This window comes from Saccostrea echinata, unplaced genomic scaffold (assembly GCF_033153115.1).
Source record: "Saccostrea echinata isolate AGI-Se365-2 ecotype Australia unplaced genomic scaffold, CSIRO_AGI_Sech_v1 ptg000034l, whole genome shotgun sequence".
Lineage (NCBI taxonomy): Eukaryota > Metazoa > Mollusca > Bivalvia > Ostreida > Ostreidae > Saccostrea > Saccostrea echinata.
In genome coordinates, this window is record NW_026889783.1 from 1,812,299 (window position 1) to 1,828,322 (window position 16,024).

General features: G+C 34.1%; 2 protein-coding genes across 2 annotated transcripts; one reads left to right on the forward strand and one right to left on the reverse strand.

Annotated features, from left to right (window-relative positions):
- The first annotated feature begins 206 nt into the window (after positions 1 to 206).
- Positions 207 to 3,930, forward strand: LOC133199360 (B9 domain-containing protein 1-like). Its single transcript, XM_061335169.1, has 6 exons — positions 207 to 296; positions 636 to 704; positions 805 to 916; positions 2,559 to 2,655; positions 2,957 to 3,087; positions 3,536 to 3,930. Exons 1-6 carry the CDS (start codon positions 240 to 242, stop codon positions 3,691 to 3,693), a joined length of 624 nt encoding a protein of 207 aa, XP_061191153.1. The 5' UTR covers positions 207 to 239; the 3' UTR covers positions 3,694 to 3,930.
- Positions 3,931 to 8,848: 4,918 nt separating this feature from the next.
- Positions 8,849 to 15,460, reverse strand: LOC133199361 (transmembrane protein 14C-like). Its single transcript, XM_061335170.1, has 4 exons — positions 15,363 to 15,460; positions 12,070 to 12,171; positions 10,794 to 10,881; positions 8,849 to 9,014 (listed from the first exon to the last, which is right to left on the reverse strand). The coding sequence occupies exons 1-4, from the start codon at positions 15,439 to 15,441 to the stop codon at positions 8,966 to 8,968; spliced, it is 318 nt and encodes a 105-aa protein (XP_061191154.1). The 5' UTR covers positions 15,442 to 15,460; the 3' UTR covers positions 8,849 to 8,965.
- Between the last annotated feature and the right edge of the window lie 564 nt (positions 15,461 to 16,024).

Sequence of the window (16,024 nt, forward strand, 5' to 3'; positions counted from 1 at the left end):
GAGCGATCCCGATTTTCAATTACTTTTCACAATTAAAGGGGAAAATGATTTTAATTGTCTTTATTCATTTCAACAAATAATACAATTCTATAATTTGTCCAAATTAAAAAGTATATCCCTTGCCAAAATAGATACTCATAGACAGCTGTACAAAGTTTATGAAGAAGAGTTTTGGTGTAAATAGGGTCACCTTTCATATTTACATTTTTGGTCCATGATGAGAGGATAGAATTTACAGAATGTCACAGAGCTCGGTGTTCCTTTTGATGGTTGGGGGGCAGATTGAATCTGCAGAGGTTTGTTCTTATGCCATTTTTTAAAAAGATTTTTTAAAAGAAGAATATCTCTTAGTCTCATTGAAAAAAAAGAAATGTTTGGCATAGTACATGCAGTGACTTGTTTTTGAGTTTTTTGATTAAATCATTCATTTTAGTAAATACTTATATTTATTCAGTATTGCTTGTGTTTATGTATATATACATATACTTTTAATATTTATCTATACATTAACATAAACCGATATTGCTGGTCTTTAGATTTAAGTGGGGAAAGAGCCTACATGTACATTTATGACGGGGGAGAGTATGCATGAAAATTATCCATACTTAGATTAAAATTGAAATTTTTTATTTTAGTTTCCAGATTTTGATGACATTTACTGCAAATATTGTTTTACATTTGGTCCCGATTGGCTGGTTACCTCTGTAAGTACTACAGTGTAGATCTTGGATTAAATCAACTCATTGACACTCCTACCTTTACTTAATTGGATGAGATATAACATTTCTCATTCCCTTTTATTAGGGTTTAGATGAAGGCCTGACACAAGTCACAAAGAAAAGTCGAGATGACAGGCAGCAGTTTGTATGGAACTTTCCTCTGGACATAACATTTAAAAGTACCAATCCCTTTGGTTGTACGTATATTTTCCTTCTAGTGTAATATGAGTTAGTAATCAGTATCTTTTTTTTTTCAGGGAAAAACATATAGGCTGTACAGTATATGCATGTTATTAGTCCCCTATAAACATGAGGGAACTATAGGTTTCCTCCTCATCTATCTAGCTGTCTGTCTGTCTGTCTCACTTGGGTTTTAGCTTTTTTTTTAAAGCTTGCAGATATTTAGCTGATTTTTGGTATGTGATTGTACCTTAATGAGCTACATGTCAAGTTTGCATTTCATTCCCCATTGATGCATTTTATTCTCCTTTGATGATTTTGGATGAAATTATGGTCTTTTTAAGGGTAACCAGATTACACTTGCCAGTAGGGGACTAGTATTGCATATGCAATAATCTCAGAATGCCTGTATACCAAGGGAAATAACTCCAAAGAAGCATTAAAAGGGCCATCATTGCATAAAAAATCATTGAAGCAGACAAACTACAAACTTATCTATAATTGATCAAGTTAAACTCGCATACAAAAAATCAGCTCAATATCTGCAAGCATTTAGGAAAAAAGAGTGGAAAACCATGGGGGAAATCTGGTGCTTAAAAATGTAATAAGGCTGTAAATCATCAAAGCGAAATGAATTGCAAACTTAATGTGTAGCTCATCAAGGTACACTCACATACATAAAATCAGCTCGATATTTGATAGCAATCAGAAAAAAGTACAGAAAGTTTACAGGGACACACTGACAGACAGATGGAGGTACATTAGGGCTGTCACGGTTCCAAAATTTTTCGAGTCGGGTCGGTTCTGTAAATTTTCGGTTCGGTTCCGGGTTTTACGGGTCGGGTATTTACATCTATTTCAAACCTTAATTTCATGAATTTAACTTGAAAAATCTTTATTTGTTACATTATATTTACATTGAAAACGTTATCGTCATCATTCCTTCGATTTCGTCGCCATTTTTTGTATTGAACAGACTCTAATATATAAACCAGACCCGAACCGAAATCCGGAAAAATGGAACCGGAACCGAAGCGAACAACTTGGATAGCGGTTCTCGGTTATTTCGGGTACTCGTGACAGCCCTAAGGTACATGTAGATGGACAGACAGACAGAAGATGAGGAAACCTATAGTCCCTTCTGGTTTCATCAGTAGGGACTAATTAATGAAATTTAAAACAACCCTATTTTAAAGTAGGGCTGGGACGATACAACTTTTTCTATATCGATATGTATCACAATATTTGAGCCACAATAACGATATGTATCACGATATGTTGAATTGGTTATAAAATGTCTTTTTCTGTATTGAAATGAACAAAACATTTCTTCACAAATAAGAATAACTTTTCAAAGAAGTTGTATACCTGTTGTAAAGAAAATAATTTTACACAAGTGATGTTAATTATTATGTATTTTATATTTATATTAATATTTAGCATATTTATATTATATAGTTAACCTAAAATGTTAAGTAAACTAAGAAAAACATAAGTCAGAATTTTTTTTGCGATATTTTGATATTTCTTCATATGTATCAATATGCATATCATCCTCACAATGAATCGATTTTATTGATATCTCGATATATTGTCCCAGCCCAATTTTGAAGTTCCTGACATTAAAACTTATTCACATTTAACATACTTATTTCAAAGGGCCCCAATTAATAGTACATGCTTATGGAATTGATGCTTTTGGAACTGATGTTGTTAGAGGATATGGAGTAACACATGTACCTATCACACCTGGAAGGTAAACGTCTACACTGCATTTTATGAAATTTGGCATGTTATCATATATGAGGTGGTAGCTGCTGAGACCTTACAATGCAAGAAAATGTTTTGTACAGTTTTTGCACTACCAAATATAGCATGGTAAAGTTAGATTTTAAGTTTAGCTGTACATTGTACTTCACCTAAGTTGGTATTTTAGACATGTGCATGATTGATTTCATTACTAGTAATTTGTAAATCTATAAGAAATGTTAGAGAATAACTTTGAAATAACCAATGAATAATTACTTGTTTACACTACATATTGAACTATTTTTCAGACATAAAATTCGTCTCCCTATGTTTGTGCCAGAGTCTTCATCACAGTTACAGAAATTAACAGCGTGGATTTTGGGGCGTCGGCCTGAATATGTGGATGTACGCGTTTTAGCCCAGGGGGAGGGAAGAGAGGGTAAGGCTCATGGAAACTATTTCAACATTGAAAGGCGTGAAGTAAAGCTAGGATATATGTTCCTATATTTGCAGCAGAGTGGTAAATGTTAAGTAGTACAACCATTAGCAACACTATTAATTTATCAAGAATTGTAGCATAAATACCTTAGCAATTTATTGTACACTAGCAACACATTGCAATGTATCACAAGATGTATTGACTTTGGTCTTGCAAGTTGTCAAGCAAGAAAACAGTTACCAAACAATCGCTAAGGGAATTGCAGTGTTTGAAATAACCAGAGGAAGACGGTCGATATCAGATCTGCCTCATTCAATAAGGATGATCAATATACAGAGGCACTATATACGTCCTATATATTTTTTAACATATTATTAAATTAAAATTTTGTCCTACCTATAATACATTAACATAAGATACTCAGTTTTCTCTTTTTTTTCCTTTACAGTGACGAGAGTAAGATCTCAAGGTTTTCTCACCGTGTCATTTAATGTTGTGATGAAGGACATGAAAAAACTAGGTTATGATGTCATTCCATCAGAAATGTCAACATCTGTGATTCCCGAGACAGTGGGGGGTACAAGTGGAGGGACCAAAGACACATGATCATCTGTTAGAGACTTACTAACTTAATGTATGTAGGGACAGATCTGATATGAAGTACAGCAAACTTCTCCATTTTAACTGATTTACAGTCCGTCCAGTAAATAGTGTCACTTTGTGAATTATATTTATAATGTGTATTTTTTAAAAAAAAAAAAAACTATACAAATTCATAATTGCAGCATACCTATTTCACAATTTAAAAAAACTTTTTGCAAAGTACATGTGTAAACTACTTCTGTGTATAGTTTTAAAAGTCAGTTTAGTAATATATCTACTGAACAATAAATAGATTATTAAGATATATCATTTCTTAGTTTTATTTGCCAAGTTGAAAATGTTAGTAAAATATTTGTTAAACATATAGGACTATTATTCTATTAACAGTAAAATTTGGTTATAAACTTAAAAGAACTCATTTAAAGGGAAGTCTCAGTTATAATGACATTTTTACAATTCAGTAGAAGACTTTTCCCGATGTTTTTATACAGATATAAAGAATCTTGGTTATAAGGAAGCAAAATTTGAGGTCCCAGTGACTTTTTTATAACTAAGTTTTACTGTTTTATAGCATTCAATTTTTTTTATCATAAATCTTTTTATTCAACTCTTCACACCCACACGTTCTGCTAAAAACAGGATGTATTTACATCCACTGAACATTTTCTCCATTTAATCTTTCATATTATTTTTACTGTGTAATTCAATGAATCTGATTGGTTTGAATGATATCACATGCAAAATTATACTTTATGATAATGACTTGAGTTACTAAAAATAACTTTGTGCTCAGTCGATATGCTTTTCTGTGAAGTCGATATATCTATGGATCGACCTCATAAAAGGGCTATATTTGTATAATATGAAAACCAATTGTTGGTAATCAGTTGATTAGCTACTAGTTAGATTGGTTATTATAAGCCATCTTTATGAATGATTAAGAAATGTTACAGGACAACTGTTTCTTTACCCTTCCCTCAATGTACGGATCAATAATTATCGCATATTCACTGAATATCAGGAAATATGCCCACCTGAGATCTATGCGTAGTAAAGCAGCTTGCCAGGTCCGTATCTGCGCAAAGCCAAAAGCTGAAGTGAGCTTTTCTGATCAAAATTTGTCCATTGTCTGTCATTGTCAATGGCTTTGTCATCATAAACTTTTCAAACTTCAGAACCACTGGACAAAATTTCCACCAAAATTGGCACAGCCCATCCTTGAGTTAAGGGGATTCAAGTTTGTTCAAATGAGGGGCCACAACCTCCTTCAATTAAGAATTTGTGAAAATATAAGGGCATATTTCAAAGATCTTCTCAAGAACCAATGGGCCAGAAAAGATGAAACTTAATGATGGTCACACAATGGGTGGTCAAAGTTTTATATAAGAATATATAGGAAAATATCTTTAAAAATCTTTTTCTCAAGAACAGCAAAGCCATGAGTAGCCATATGTGGAAGTATCTTAGGTGGTGTACATTCAACGCGGGAGGTAGGGTGGAGCCATAATGGGCGTTTTAAGGTTTACATAGAAATATAAAGGTAGAGATCTTTAAAGATCTTTTTCTCAAGAACAATAAAGCCATGATTAATTATATTTATATGGAAGCATCCTCAGGTAGTGTATATTCAAATTTGTTCAAATCATGACCTCCAGGGCTAGAATGGGGCCACAATAGGAGATCACAGTTTTACAAAGGAATATATAGGGGGCAAATTTGCTGATAAAGAAGGGCTATAGTGAGTGTTGTGGGCCTTGGACCTCTTGTTATTACGGTTGTTATTACGTATGTTTCAAGAGTACCAATACTTTTTCCCAATTCATATGAATAGAATCTAAATTTCTGGTCATGGACATCCTTACAACATTAGTTAATGCCTGTTAAATGGATATCTGTGACATCAAATGTTCGTTTGTGATGTCATTAAAATGGAAAGACAGGGAAATATATTATGATGTCACAAACACAAAAGGGCTGACATGGTTCTGTAAATGCCAAGGTACTCTCTTTACATTCTATTGAGAAATATATCAAAATATGTAAATTTAATGATACAATATTTTATGCACTTGCAATGTCGCAACCTTTATTTCCCATATAAACTAACAAAGCATTTTTATGTCACATGAATAACTCTGTTTAGCTATCTTTGTGCATCAAGCATTGTCTGTCATGCATGGGTCATAAACTTTTGAACATTTTCATTTTTAGTTCACCTCAACAAAGTTGGGGAAGCTTATGTAATACCCTCGATGTCAGTGTCCCAGGTTAAAGTTTTTGGTGCAGTTTTCTTTTCAAGTACTTATGTGCCCTATATTAATCAGCGATGCATTGAGGATGCTTCTGGTATGTTTCATTGTACCAGTCAAGGTTTCAGATGCTGCAATTCCAGCTGAAAAATGACCAGGTTAATGTTTTTGGAGCAGGTTAAAGTTCTTTAAGCAGGTCTCATTTCCTAGTAACTATAAGCCCTATATTGACCGAACTTGCATGGATGATACATCTAAGGATGCACACTACTGGACTTGCTTTGGATGCTGGATCTGACCTACATTTTCCGGATGAGTGACCAGTTTAAAGTTTTTGGAGCAGGTCTCATTTATAAGTATCTAAAAGTCCCATGTTGACCAAACTTGCATGGATGATACATCTAAAGATGCACACTACTGGACTAGCTTTGGATGCTGGATCTGATCTACATTTTCCGGATGAGTAACCAGGTTAAAGTTTTTGGAGCAGTCTCATTTCCAAGTAACTAAAAGCCCTATGTTGACCAAACTTGCATGGATGATATATCTAAGGATGCACACTACTGGACTTGCTTCGGACGCTGTATCTGACCGACATTTTCCAGATGAGTGACCAGGTTAAAGTAAACTTTAAGGGCTATCTGAAGCAAACTTGCATGGATGATGCATCATAGGATGAACACTCTCAAACTTGCTTCAGATGCTGGATATGACTTGCAATTTCTAGATAAGTGACTAGTTTAAAATTTTTAGGTAAGTTCATTCCCAAGCAACTGCAAGCCCTATCGGACCAAAATTGCATCAATGTTACATCTAGGGATGCACGCTACTAGATTATTAGTTGGGGACTTTGCCTTACTTAAAGACAACATTCGTTGAGGTGAGCTCTGTAATCTCTGATTACCTTTGTTCTTCTCATGAATGGCTTAACTAATTCTAACCAATTTTGGTATGTAGCATCTATGGGTCAAGGGAAACCAAAATTATGAATTTCATTGTCCCCCCCCCCCCCCCCCCCCCCCCCCCGAGGGTTGGGGCTAAAACCATCAAAATTAATAAACTCTTCAAGCATCTTGTTTACTCCTGGACATAAAGCAGTCTAACTGTTGACATGATTTTTAACAAGCAATGAGTCCTTTACTAATATTGTGAAATTTATGGCCCATGGGTCAGTGGCTGTATGATAATATGGTGAAAATACGTAAATTCTTTGAAAATTTTCTCCGCTCCTGGGTATTAAGTAGACAGACTTAAGTACATGGTTATGATGAGCATTGGTGCCTCTTCCAAATTTGTGAAATACAAAGCCCTTAGGTCAGGGGTTCTAGTGTTAGCGAAGGGATCTATTGATTATCTGGTGAAAATGCATCTTTTTTTTTTTGAAAATCTTTTTCTCTTTTCCTGGATATGAAGTAAACAAACTGAGTGCATGGCTATGACGAGCAATGGTGCCTCTTCCAAAATTGTGAAATCTATGGCCCCAGGGTAAGAAGTTCTGGTGTCAGGGAGGGGTTTTATTGATCATATAGTAAAAATGCATAAATTCTTTAAAATCTTATCCTCTGCTGAGTATTTAGCATACAAACTAATTGCAAGGATATGATAAGCAAGGATGCTTCTTCCAAAATTGTGAAATTCATGGCCCTTGTCAGGAGTTCTGGTGTTAGGACAGAGCTAACTCATTAAATAGTGAAAATGCATTATTTCTTTGAAAATCTTCTCTGCTGCTGGGTATTTAGCAAACATATTTTTCTATCAATTTATTTGTTTTATCTTATACTTCTGTGGATCCTTTACAGTGTTATATTATACTCAGGTGCCCATTAAGGCCCTTGGGCCTTTTGTATAAACAAATTTAAACTAGATATCATTGAGATGGTGGCCATCTCAAAGGGCCCCGCTTTCAGCAACGAACATGAAAATGTAAGGTAGCTGAAAAGGGTTTATTTTGAAGAGGAACATTTGTGTACTATTAAGGAATGTGTTGTTTGAGTCTAAAGGGCTTCGAAAAGTGGCACGAAAATCACGAGTGCTCCATATCCTCTATCAAAAAATGGCACAAAAATCACGAATGCTGCATATCCTCTATGAAAATTGTTGCATATCCTTTATCAGAAATATGGAAGGAAAATCACAAATGTTCTGTACCCTAAGTCAATTGGTAAGGTTTGAGGCTGACTGGACTTAAGGGAAAGAAATTATGCACCGAACGAAGATTTTTAACAGAGAGGCTATTTTTGACCTTGACCCTTGACCTAGAAACTTCGTACAAGGTCAGTGCACATCCATTGACCAGTGGCACTATGTGAGTGAAGTATGAGCCACATTGGACCAAGGGGAGAGAAGTTATGTTCCAGACAAGGATTTTTCATATAATTCTGCTATGACCTTAACCTTAGACCTAGAAACATGGTTCAAGGTCACTGCATGCCCTTTACCCAAAGGCACTCTGTGTGTGAAATATGAGCAAGATTGGGCCAAGGAGAGAGAAAATATGCTCCGGACAAGAATTTAAACAGAGAGGCTATTTTTGACATTGACCCTTGACCTAAAAAGTTTGTTAAAGGTCACTGCACATCCATTGACCAGTGGCACTCTGTGAGTGAAGTATGAGCCACATTGGACCAAGACCTTAGACCTTGAAACATGGTTCAAGGTCACTGTACACCCTTTACCCAAAGACACTCTGTGGGTGAAGTATGAGCCAGATTGGGCAAGGAGAGAGAAGATATGCTCCTGACAAGAGATGTCTGACGGACAGACGGATGGAAGGACGGATGGACAGATGAACGAACGGACGGATGGACAGACAGACTGATCACTATAGGGCACCCGCAGAGCGGGGCCCTAATAAACCCAACACTGATGCTATAGTGCTTGTTAATCACTATGAAATCAGACTGTACACAACAAAGAAACATATTTATTTAGTATTTTCATATGAAATTACAATTAAAAACAAACTTTTCATACATGTGATTCAGATAATCTTTAATGTGTAGAGTCCTTTCAAATGAATGATGGAGTTAATTTTTCATGGCAAGTCTGTATCCAAATCTGGCAACCATTAACAAACTGAAAAAAAAAAATACCTAGATGAGCATTGTTACTCAATGGCAGCACTCTGTATCAACTGAATTTCTTTAGCTTGCAATAACCTTTAAAAGAATGGTGCAACAGCAAAGAAAATGAATATTTTGTCACTATAATGAGACAGATTTTGCTTTATGTAAGCTTTGTGAAAAAAAAAGGAAAAGAAAAAAGGAAATTTTTTGTAAATGCTTGATTGAAAAATGCTGAAAAGCAGTATAAAACTTCAATATTAATTATTCAGTCAGTGTTTTAAAATGTTATGATATACGAAGAAAGACCCTTACGTGTCATTTCACTTCATTACCTAGAACTGAAAATTAATGTTACGTACCAACACAAGATTTAATCAAGAGACAAACTGAGTGTACCAAGTTTAAATCAAGGAAAAAGGTATTTGAAAGTTGCTTCTGAGAAATGGGTTGAAATATACTGGCAATACATTATATACCAAAATCTCTTTTTTAAGCCCCCACAATTAAAGATTCGGGGGAATATAGTTTTTGGTCTGTATGTCTAGCTGTTTGTTCGCAAAACTTTTAACTTCTGAATGGTTTGTGCTAGGGCTTACTTATTTTACATGTGTATTTCTTGTATTCTTTGGGTACCAACATATTTGACCTCTTGACCTTGACCTTGGAGTTTGACCTTCTTTTGCAAAAATTTTACCAAACTTTAACCTTGGCCATAACTTTTGAACAGTTGGTTGATAGGGCTTTTATCATGTTTATATTTCATGTGCATATTCATGTGACCAGACCATTCTTTGTGTACAAACAATTTTGACCTTGACATTTGAGTTTGATGTACTTTTGAAAAACTTTAACCTTGGCCATAACTTATGCATGGTTGGTCCTAGTGCTTTCATATATCATATGTATATTTCTTGTGACAAGACTCTTTGGAAATTTTTGACCTCCTGACCTTGATTTTAAGAATTGACCTGCATTTGAAAAAAACCTTAACATTGCCTATAAATTTTGAAGGTTGGTGTGAAGGCTTTCATATTTCACTTCTGTATTCCTTTTGACAAGACTTTTTCTTTGGTACCAATATTTTTACCTCATGACTTTGACCTTGGAGTATAACCTAATTTTGAAAAACTTTGACCTTGCCCATATTTTCTAAAAGGTTGGTACTAGGGCTTTCATATTTCCATGTATATTTCTTGTGACAAGACCTTTCTCTGGGTACCAACATTCCTGAACTCTTGACATTGACCTTAGAGTTGACCTAAATTTGAAAAACTTCAACCTTGGCCTTGAGCTGCCATATGGGGGCATCAGTGTTTCACAAACACATCTTGTTTCTTTCTTTAATAAAATAAATGACCTGGAGGTTGACCCATTTTAGAGCAACTTTCATCATAAAAATATTTTATACTTCATATATTCCTAGCGGGGTAAATAAAAATTATAAAATATCTAACCATCAGTTGACACCATTTATTTAAAAGATCCATATAGTCTTAATTCATTAAAATGTTTAACATGATTATAGCTAAAGTACTACTGGAAATAGGTACGGTACACATTAAACCACTTCACATAAAGACAATACTAATTCACACATGTCCCCTTAACTATGGAATTTCCTGTGCCCTCTCACTCAGTAAACAGGATGTACATATTTCCTCTTTTCCTGTACCTGCCTCAGATCTCTCTCCCCATGTATGTGTTGTCTTGTTCCAAACTTCCTTACTGTATGCATAAACTCTTACAATAAAACATTCATGGCAGAGATTTAAGCAGACTGGGCTGTTACCTGAGTGTGGCCACCAGTCCAGCTGGCATGAACTTCCCTGAGTTGACAAATCTATAACCCATGACACCGGTCAGCACCCCACTGGTCACTGAAACAGACCCCTCATTACAACAGAATGGTGACATCTAATTACTGTCATGTTAGCTCCAGCCATGTAGATGTACATAAGGCAAGAACGAAGTAAATTATTAAATTCATAAAGAAGTTTATGATCTGAATTTTAAAACATCCTTACATATATCGGTATCATATTTAATTATATTTATGTCCACTGAATAATTTTTGCTTTATTTCTTATAAAAATTGATTGCCGTTATCCATCCATTAAAAACTAACTAGGACCAGTTTTTTAAAGCCATCTGTTTGAAAGATTTCTTATCAATAAGAAGTGGGTTCTTCCATCAATGTAACGTACAGACCAGTAAAACAATACTTTACATAGGCTACTTTTATATACTTTCACACACTTTATAGGAATAATTTATACAGATATATACAGTAAAAACTCTTTCTTTGTTTGTTAACATTGCAATCATTGAAACAAAAATATACATAACCCGCTTGGGTCCCAATATCCCAGCATTTGATTTACAAAAAAGCATTTTTATGCCCCCCCCCCTAACCCTAACCCTGTCATGTCCTTCTTCCATCCTTCCGTCTGTCCATTCATCACCCTTTGCATTTAGCTCAGTTCAAAACTCAATTTTCAAAGAAACTATTCAAGATAATTTTATCAAACTTCATATGCTGATACGTATTAGTGTAGCCTATTCAACTGCATCAATATTTTTGCTTTAACCTTGACCTCACTTTTCTTAAATTAGTGTTTAGCTAAGTTTTAAAGAAACCATTCAAGATATTTTCATCATACTTAATATGCTGATACATATTGGTGAGAACTATTCAACTGCATCAAAAACTTTTGACCTTGAACTCTCCTATGACCTTGACCTCACTTTTCTTAAATTTGCATTTTGCTCAGTTTTAAACATTTATATTACAAATTTTTATGTAAGCTTAAGCACTGATACTGTACATAATTTGGTGAGAATTTATCATCTATATCCATTTTTTTTAGACTTCAATTTCAATTTTATAGAAACTATTTAAGATATTCTCATCAAACTTCATACACTAATACAAATTTTCATGTTGCATTACTAATAAACCTTGGGCAGGGCATTCATGTCCTATGGACATATTTCTAGTTAATGTTTAATAACTCTAGAATAAACTCCTTGATTTATATGAACTTTAATAGTTAATTTTTATTTACCTAGTGATAGGTGGACATTTTGTGGGTCCATAGAGGTCTGGTATGTACCAAATCCCATCAGACTTCCGAATGCCAGACCAGCCATCAGGGAGGGGACACTTCCTATTATGAGGAGACAAAAAAATATAGCTAACTAGACCATACAGTATAAATACGGATGTTTATCACCAAAATTTTGTATTGCGATAATATCATATTTTTACATGCAATTTTTACTACACTGTATGATTTTAAATGAATTTCCATAATTTTTCCAACAAATATGTATTGTGAAAATATAACTTCACTTCTTTTTTTTTCATTTTTATTATATGTTGATTAAATAAGGCACATTTGGATGCTAAGATGCTGTTGTTTTAATGTTTTACAATAATTCTGGTCATTGTAAAACGTTTGAACAAAAAAACCATTTCCAGAATTTTTTATTACATGCATGTACTAAATACCAATATTTTAGTCTACATATTACAATGTGTATTGCACAATAAAAAATCATGAGATATAGTATATCCATAAAATTAAACTTCCCTAAGTGTATAACATATTTGTCATTTGCCTAGGCCTATTAGGTCATATGATAGGACTAATACCAACAATTTAAAAAAACAAAATCTTTACCTCTCTGAGATATTACAAAATAGGGCTGAGGAGAAGATACCTAGTCTTATGGTATTCTATAGTAGTGTAGGGTTACAAGGTTGATGAGGCACCTATAACCAGTTACAACAACAGTGAGAGATCAATGATCCCAGTTCCAAGCTTCTTTTCTTTGCCACATATTTCATTTTACAAGTATATGTAAACTTAATTCAGGCAATCTGTTCAAAACACCTGATCTTAAATGAGAATCATGCCTAAAGATCATAAGATGATTTATAAACTTGTCAGAATCAATTTATTCCTAACAGCACTAAAGGGTGACAGAAATGATCAATATCCCTAATATTTAAACATTAAACTGAACAGTGAGGTACATATACACTGGTACATAGCAGACATCACTGTTTCACAGAAAATCTATATTCTATAACAAATGAAATATAAATAATATAACCTTTTATTGAGGCTCTAAACTTAAACAATTCTATGTGCTTTGATTATTATCAGGTTAAACTGGTTTACATATTGCAGCATAACGCTTTAAGGACATACGCAACGTAGTTTGAACTTTATTGCCTTCTTCCCTGGTGTTGAAGAGTTCCAATACTTAAAGGAACTGTGTACTAGATTTTAATGTCTATATATCCTGTTGTACTCTTCTTCTAAAACAAATTTTGATAAACAAAACATCTAAAATATATGTTTAGTAAATTATACAAGAATTTTCATCAATTGATATCTTTTCAAAACCCCTGGTAATGCATGCTGATTTTTTGTCTATGAACATATGATGGCATTATGATCTTAAATTAAGAATATTTTGAAAAATTATCAGTAGGTAAGGTATGTTGCATATGTCCTTAATTGAGAAAGTGTATACTAATTCCTATTTAATTTTTGTTCAATCCTCCTCATACCTCCCTTCCTTATCCATGATATTTAACATTTGTAGGAAATGCTTTGACAATAACTGTGACATGTATTGCTGTTCTCCAGAAAAAGACTTTAAAGGATTTACCCCCTTCTTTTATGCTTATGCAGAATATATTTGTTCCCATATTGTGGCAATACCCTAACCCTGGGTATTATGATTTGAACAAAATTAACAGGTCCAGCACAATCTCTTGATTAAATAGCTATAAAGTTTGATTTAGCAGTGGGACAGTGGCTGAAAATCTTTTTTTGGATTGGGTTTCTAAATGGATTCTCAAGAAGTTGAAGAGTGATTTGCGTTTGATGTGTTCTCCGAAGCATCAAAGTCTGAAAAAGCTATTGAGTTTGCAGATTAAGTCAGGAGGAATTACATAGAGCAGTCATCATCATTCCCACTGACAATTTGGGTAGATGTGGATGTAGAGAGTAAACATGTCAGACAAACGGATGTGAAAGCTTTCAGAAAGAATTCAGTACAAATTGTTTTACAGTTTTCATCCTTACATGTTTGACTTTTTAGCAAAGCTTCAATCAGTCCAGACCAAAATTTATTTGAAAATGCATGCTGCCAGAAACAGGATTCCCACAGGCCAGAAAGAGAATAACAATACGAGTCAGAAAAATGAACTGAAAGCCAAATATGAAAATGGTGAGATTTTCAGACAGCAGTACGCCATGCAAATGGCCTTCTATTAGTGTGTGTTTTATCCATGAACAGTTCTCGGTTTTAAAAGTTTCTATAATGTTTTATTAAATAAAATAGATTTTAAATAAAAAAGTGAAAAATACATCCTGCTCAAAGTCTTATTTCACCAGTCCCCTTGGTGAGCAGGAGAAACAGGTCTTATGCATATATTTGTTGTACTTTAAATCAATCTGTACATGCATTAGCCTGATCTGGCTAACAAAAGAGGCAATGTAGTGGTAATGTATACTTTAGTAGTAATGTAACCTTTTTTGTAGTGGTAATGAGTATATAGCTGTAATCATGGTAATGACAATTTTAAAAATGTAGCGGTAATGATACGCACCATGTTAGACATCATTGATATTGGTTGCTTTTTTGATAGTCCATAGTACATATATAAATAGTCAAATACTTGCGATGTTTTGTCTATATGTCTTACCAAAAAAAACCCAATTTTTGTGAAAAACTGCAAATGAATAGCTTTATCAAGCTATTTTGAACAGCTCAATAAAGCTGTATACTGTACGAGTACATAAATTGGCATATTTAAAATTTAGCGCAATCACTGGGTATTGAGTTGTTGGCATATTCATGAATTAGCGCTACACACTAACGTGCCACGTATATTGCATTAATAAATGATTAAAGCAGTATTTATGAATTAGCGCATTGTTGTCAAAGCCGCTAAAATATGAATCCCACTTTTTTAAGTACACATACAGTAACTAAATCAAGAGATTGTGCTGGACCTGTTGAATATTGCATGCATCATGTGTATGCATGCATCCTGCTTTAACACGTTTAACATATTTAAGCCAAATATTGGTAGAAATTAGTTTAGAACTGTGGTTCTTGAGAAGAAGTTGAATTTGTGAAAAATAAATAGACAAACAGACTCAGAGATGACAGACTTCTATCAGAAAAGTTCATACGGGCCTTCGGTAAAGGTGAGCTAAAAATTATTTTCAATGAACACATGGACGAAGGAGCAATCAATATGCAGTAGATAGCAAGCACCTACAGTAGGATCTGTTGTTTGAATATTACTACAAACAGTTCAAGATATACACACCTGCTTTAACATATCCCATCAGGCCTCCTGCTGCCACTGTCACAGAGTATGCGAGGCTAACGATGTCCACACCACCCATTTTGAAAGAAAACGAAAGTGGAAACGGTGGCTAGGTTATTTGCGCCAAGACCATTTCAGATTGTTAATAACGCATTCTAGTTTGTTTACCTCATATAATGAATTAAAAAAATTCTTAATTTATAACTAGGGTGTTTAATGAGTAAAGATATTTCTTTTTACACTTCATGAAGAAACAAGAGACCCATGGACCAGAATGCTCACCTGAGACAATGACAGTGTTCATTTTTGAAAGATTTTTTTCTGAGAAGACTTTTTCCCTCCACATATTTAGAAAAAGTTTTGACCCCATGGTTTATAAAAACTTGAATGTGCATTACATGAATTAAGAGGCTTGCATATTTATAATACAATTAACTATCATGACTCTACTCACTCAGATCTTGAGAAAAGGATTTTTTTATCAAAGAATCTTTTGGTACATATTTCCCTGTATGGCAATCCTGCCCTGCAGGCAAAATTAAATGAAGATTTCTAAAAATTATTTCCTATATGTATATTTCCTTGTTAAATTAAACTTTGGTTCTCTAGTGTGACCCAACCCTCATACCTATGGCAGCCATTTGAACAAACTTGAAATATGA